The 6,000-nt window shown below is 44.5% G+C and overlaps 1 protein-coding gene across 2 annotated transcripts in view; it reads right to left on the reverse strand.

Annotated features, from left to right (window-relative positions):
- NKAIN4 (sodium/potassium transporting ATPase interacting 4) overlaps positions 1–5,570 on the reverse strand; it is a 111,442-nt gene extending 105,872 nt beyond the window's left edge. Inside the window, exon 1 of one of the 2 annotated variants that reach the window (XM_051976741.1) lies at positions 5,144–5,570. In XM_051976741.1, the coding sequence (XP_051832701.1) occupies positions 5,144–5,197 (54 nt within the window). In that variant the 5' untranslated portion in view covers positions 5,198–5,570. The remainder of the gene's footprint in view (positions 1–5,143) is intronic. The other variant, XM_051976740.1, reaches the window with a different exon arrangement.
- Between the last annotated feature and the right edge of the window lie 430 nt (positions 5,571–6,000).

Here is a 6,000-nt window from a genome sequence, read left to right on the forward strand (position 1 = left end):
GAGTCAGGAGGTCTATTCTCTTGTTTATCTTGCTAATTTATAACCTGAGAGCAAATAGTCCTCAGTCTTACTGGGTCAGAGGGGGATTTACAACTAAAGAGATTGAGATAGAACAGTTAAGGAAACTGAGACAAGGGAAACTTGTACAGGGAAACTGAGTCAGGACAGTTAAAGAGAACTGTGGCATAACAGTATCCACTGTTTTTAGCATGATACCTGGCACATAATAGGCATTTGATAAATGATCCATTGTTATTATTTTTATTTTACAGATATCAGAAAATCTCTGAAAGGCTATGGGATTCCCACATTTTTGCAGCTAATCAATAATCAGCATTGAACCCAGCACTCTGTAGGACAGTCCTGACCATCCCACCTGTTTGCCACTGTTTAGGCTCTAATGGAGTCACTGGGATGTTAAGTGGCAAAGCCAAGATTCCAAGCCTGCTGTGTGCTCTCTAAGAATTCCTTCCCTTTTGGATCCTCCCAATCAAAGGTGTAATCAGAGAGGGTAGACAAGCTTCCAAGGTCAAAACCAAACAGAAACCATAGGAAAAGAATCAATGATATATACTAATTAAGCATCTGAATATACAATGGTCTAGTTGATGTACTTTCATGTTGGAGGGTTATTATAGAGGATGATGAGGGAAATCTAAAGACAATGCAGAGGAGGCTAAGGGAGACCAGGCATAAAACCATTCCCATTAGGAATAAATGAATATGGCAAATTTAGGGAACTCTATCAAACCTGACATCTTGTTACCTACTTCAGCCTAACCCTTGACCCGGCTTTTCAGTAGCCCCTTAGATTTTACTGTAGTCCAGGTTTTGACCTTGCTTCAGTTCTAAGTATTGCTTATTGCCTCTGGCCTATTAACTCTGACTTGGAGATTTGTGTATATCCACACAAAAATTCAGCCCTATCATTGCTGAGCTTCTCGAATCTGATCTCCAAAATGAAGGAGCAGGGAAGGTAACGACCAAGGCATGATAGAGCATCTTATTTCATGTTGGAAATAACAGTGAAGACTGACCACTGAGAGTTCTCTGCTGCAATGAATTCTATGAACAGTTTTATTAAAATGCTTACAAGTCTACATGCTGATTTTTCTTCATTTTGGCATTCTCTTTGGGCTTTAAAAAAAAAAAATCTGGTATAAAGGAATGAATGAAAAGACCTAAAAGTTTAAAAAGAACTTCAAGGTTATTTGGAAGGGAGATCCTTCAAGTTTACTGCTGATATTACTGGGTTAAAAAAAAAAAAGCCTCTGTGGGGGGTTGGTAGGGGTCTCAGACAGAAGTTGAGGAAGTCTTTATTCTTGTTGCCAATACATTCAACAGATCACGACAAGATAACAAGAATTGGAGCAAAAGAAACTTCTAACAGAAAGAGGCATTGTAATCCCAAAAGGTGCTGGCAACTGGTTATGCAAAGGACTCAAGCCTTTCTTCCAGATTTTTAGTCCCTCAAGCCCAGCCTAAGGGTGAATTTTAAAATCTTCTGGACCTCGTTTCTTACCTCATCACTGTAACAAAGTAAGAATCCTGGGAAATTTCTAAATCGCATCCAGCCTGGCTTCAGAATGGCAAAGTTCACCCTATTCTTCGGGGAGGAGGCTCCCAAGAAGAAATGCTTGGGGGTCTTTGTCTTGTATCTTGGTAACTAGAAAACTCCCACGGTTGTCAAGTAAACTCTCCTTTTTACCCCCTCTCCCTCTACTACATCAAATGCCAGTGACTGAAGAGCAGTGGTTGGTGTAAAGCAGGATGATGAACTGGTGAATTTAACCGACAGGATGGCAACTATCTATTAGAACAATAGCCCATTCAAAGGCAGCCCTGGTACATTTTCAGTGTGTTGTCTGCTGGCCAGAAAATAACTACCCAGCCCCAGTCGGGCTCCCAAAGACTGAGCCCAAATGGACAGGTAACACAGAAGTAGTGAGTCCAAAAGAACAGAATCCCTTATCACTTACTCTTTCAGTGAATTACAAGTCACCTCTTCAGTAACTTTGAATTATTTCTTAACTCATTGCTTAAAGCTTTCTGAAATTAATGCTAGTGACTGACAATTTAAAAATAGACTCTCTAAGTGAGTCAAATTCCTGAGGCTAAATTTTTTCATTCCTACCTTTGCTCAATTACTTCATGATTTGAGAGATAGACGACTCCCTAATCAGTATCTCTAGTCCCCACTTGTACTACATTACTCCAGTCCAGCACTTCCAACCACATGCAAGGATATCTCCATATTTACATCCACCTGGCACCTCAAATTCAACATACTTAAACTCGTTACATCAAACTGTTTAACTTCAGGTCTCCCTACTGCTAATGGCAACAATTTAGACTGGAATTCCTAGCATCCAGCCCATAGTACAATTGTTCATAGGATAATTGGAAACCAGAGACACCTCTGACTCCTTTCTCTTTTTCACTCCGCTCTTCCCCACAAATAAACAAACATTCCGTTACTAAGTTTTCCACCACTACTCTAGCTCAGGTTTTTATTATATCGTGTCAAAACTATTGGAATACCTTCCCACTGTCCCTTCATACCAGATTGTGAAAGGTTCCAGACCACCCTTCCTAAAGCATTCTCCATTTTGCCTGCAAAATAAAATCCAATTCTCTATCTCTGCATTCAAAACCATACTAGATCTCTCCCCAAGATATTATAAGATCCAGAAATAGAAGGGATCTTAAGAGATCAATTAGTCCAACCCCCTCATTTTACAAATGAGGATACTTGCTTCTCGTCACCTGTCCTACAGTCCAAAAGAAACTGGACAATTCATTCCTTCCTAAATAAGATCCTCGCCCACTCCCCATACCCCACCTCCATGCTTTTGCTCAGGCTGTTACCTTCAACTGGAAAGGTCTTCCCTATTGAAATCCTATCCATCTTTCAGGGATCAGTCCAAATGCCACCTCCTCTTAGATCACTCCAGCTAAAAATAATCTTTCCTTTGCCCTGAATTACAGTAGTACTTAATTTGTACCACATTCTGCTTTATATTGCAGATGTGTATTGCTGGAGGGGGGGGGGGGAGGTGTATAGTGAGTGGGCCTTTTCTTTATCCTGACCCCTTACCAAGCTATATGCTTTTTGAGAATAGAGATGGTGTCTTGTTTGTTTTTTGTATTTTATATAGCCCCCAGTACTTTGTTTTGCACATAGTAGGCACTCAGTAAATGCTGGGTAATGAAATTACATTTTGACATTAGCTTTAAATTGTTTTGGGACTTACCAAAAAAAAATTTTTTTTTAAATCTATTTGAAAAGCTAGTTAGATCCTATTGGAGTTCTCGCCTTAGAGGTCAAAGCTTTATTTGGCATTTTATCACTGTCTGGGTCATGACCTCCCTTGTATTTAATTCTGAAACCACTCTACTTAGTTTTGAATGCGCTTATGTCCTAGCTTCCCAACTGGACTAAGTTTGTGCCGGCAGGAGCAAGAGTGGTGTCTTAAAACATCTTTAAATACTCTAAGGAATTAACACACAGTGGGTCCTTTATCAATTTTCATCATTTAATGCTTAATGAATATTTTTTAAAAGTACTGATTCAGCCTTCTTTATGTAATATTTAGAGCTGGAAGGGGCCGAAGAGATCCTCCTCGACTATATTTTGATACAACCTCACCCATAACTCCACCAGACTCCCAAAAAACAACTTTCAGGAAACATAAGCTGCATTACTATGAGACGGGCCAAAATTTCCACTAAAAACTATGTGCTGCCTTTTTTTTTTTTTTTTTTAAAATAAAGTCTTTCACTTCTAAAGCTGGAAGAATTAACAATGGCCCTAGCAGCAACCCAACGTCCGGGCAAAAACTGTAATAACAAAGAGAGGACATTTCCTTTTTAAGATGGGAGAAACCCCAGTCTATTAGCAATTGATAAGCCAGGGAACCACCACATACAAGCCAAGCCCTGCGAGAGAATCACAAAACAGGGAAACCTTTGTTTATCTCGGTCCTGAAATGACCGGCCAGCAGTTAGAAGAGTAAGTCAGCCTGGAAATCAGCATTCTAGAGGTTAAACTATCAAACTCAGTTTCTTTTAAAAAGGCATTGTATCCACGGGATTTCTCAGAAGACTTAGTCGAGGACGGAACAAAAAAGGGCCCCTCAAACAGCGCACGAGGCTTCATGAGGGGAAATAACCCTTAAGTTAGCCACTGGTGAGTTACTTCTTTCTGGGATGGAGGCTACTTTTAAAGCGGTCGGTCAGTCCGGCACACCGGGGCTCACAAATGCTGGGACGCGAAGCCGCGGACCCTTCCGACACCACCCGCGCCCTCAATTCCACCCTCACACCCTGGCAAACGCCCGGAGACAGGCAGAAAGGCGGGGGGCTCTCTCACTCCGTCCTCACCTCCTCTCGGGTTTGCCCTAACTGGCTTTCAGGGGTGGGCACATTCGCGGAAGGTCCACTCGCAGTTCTCGGACTCGGGTTCGGTCTAATAAAAAAGTGACTCTCACGACAATGAATTCGGACTCGTGTTTGCGTGCGTGCGTATGGATGTATGGTTCTCCGGCGATACCCAGGGGTGGCTCAGTCAGCGATACCCACGGGGACACACATCCCCCTCTTCACGCCGAAGCTGCAAGAAACCCCAATACTTGTTGAGCTATTTATTGTCGGACTTTCCTTAGCATAAAAACGGAAGGTACAAAGTTAGGAGGATCTTGAACAATGATGTCCGAACCTCACCGACATCAGTCCAAACGCACAGTTCCCTTGCGGCTGAAGGGCCCCTTCCTTCAGGACAGAGACAGACGGACGGACGGGAGCCCTTATTTTCTGGGGGGAAGGATGAGAGCATTTTTCTTCCCGGCCCGGGCCCCCAACACGCTAACAAAGGGGCTCCCCGTTTCTCCGTTTGGCCCAAAGAGACGGAGCTTTTGTTCGCCAGGCGGGGTCCCCTGACGCCTGAACCTGGCCGCCACCTGTCCCTTCGCCCCCTCCTCTCTTTAGGAAGCTGGGATACGGCACCCCTGGCTGTCCAGGCTGAGTCCTGGGGGTGGGGAAAGTTTGGACAGGAAAGCCCTCTCAGAAAGACCCGGAGGCAGGGGCCCCGACTCTCCTCCGGCTGACGAAGGCTTCTTTGGGGAGAGTGGACAAGGCTACTTACCAGCTGTAAAGTGCAGAGGAAAATAAGCGTGCAGCGGCCAGTGCAGCATCCCATGGTCCCGGCGCGCACAGGGCTGCTCGGTTCGGCCCAAGTTCCGACGTGCTGCTGCTGCCGCTGCTGCTGTTGGCCGCCAGCCCCGGCTCAGTGCGTCGGTTCCCGGACCATGCCCCTTGTCTCCGGCTCCCGGTCGCCTTTCCCTAGCCGCTCGGCCGGACTCAGCAGCGCCCAGAGCCCCCGCCCCCTCTCCGCCTCCCCAGCCGTGGCAGCAGCCAGATAACAGCTGCTCCGCCTATTCCCGCTGCTGGGGTAGGGGGTGGAGGGGCGTGGGGGGCGGAGAGCGGTCCCGCTACAGGGCTCCTCAGCCTGGGTGGGTGGGAGGGGAGTGAAAGGGAGGGAATGGAAGCCCGGGAAGGGACCACTTCTTAAAGGGGCAATGTCTTGGAGCTGCTGAAGGTTTATGGGAGCGCAGGAGTTTAGTCTGAGAGCGTTATTGCAAAAAAAAAAAAAAAAAAAAAAAAAAGATTGACTTGCAAATATTTTAGAAGAAGCTTATTCATCTGTTCTTCCTTTAATTTTTTTTAACTTTTATTTTGCAGTCAACACCTTTTTTCCTATTATTATCCCTATCCTATTATGTCTATCCATCCCTCCTCTGGTCCCTATACACTTCTGACAGTGTAGTATCCATCATCATCCTCTAGAGACCACCTCGCAGATCACCTCAGCGTTCTGACTTCCCTTAGTGATTCTGTATCATAAGCTTGCTCCAATACTGTACTATTATATACTATATACTAAATAAAATACTGTGATGCACACCCTAAATAAATAATAGGGAAACCCATAGGATGAAAATA

Source organism: Antechinus flavipes, chromosome 2 (genome assembly GCF_016432865.1).
Source record: "Antechinus flavipes isolate AdamAnt ecotype Samford, QLD, Australia chromosome 2, AdamAnt_v2, whole genome shotgun sequence".
NCBI classification, from domain to species: domain Eukaryota; kingdom Metazoa; phylum Chordata; class Mammalia; order Dasyuromorphia; family Dasyuridae; genus Antechinus; species Antechinus flavipes.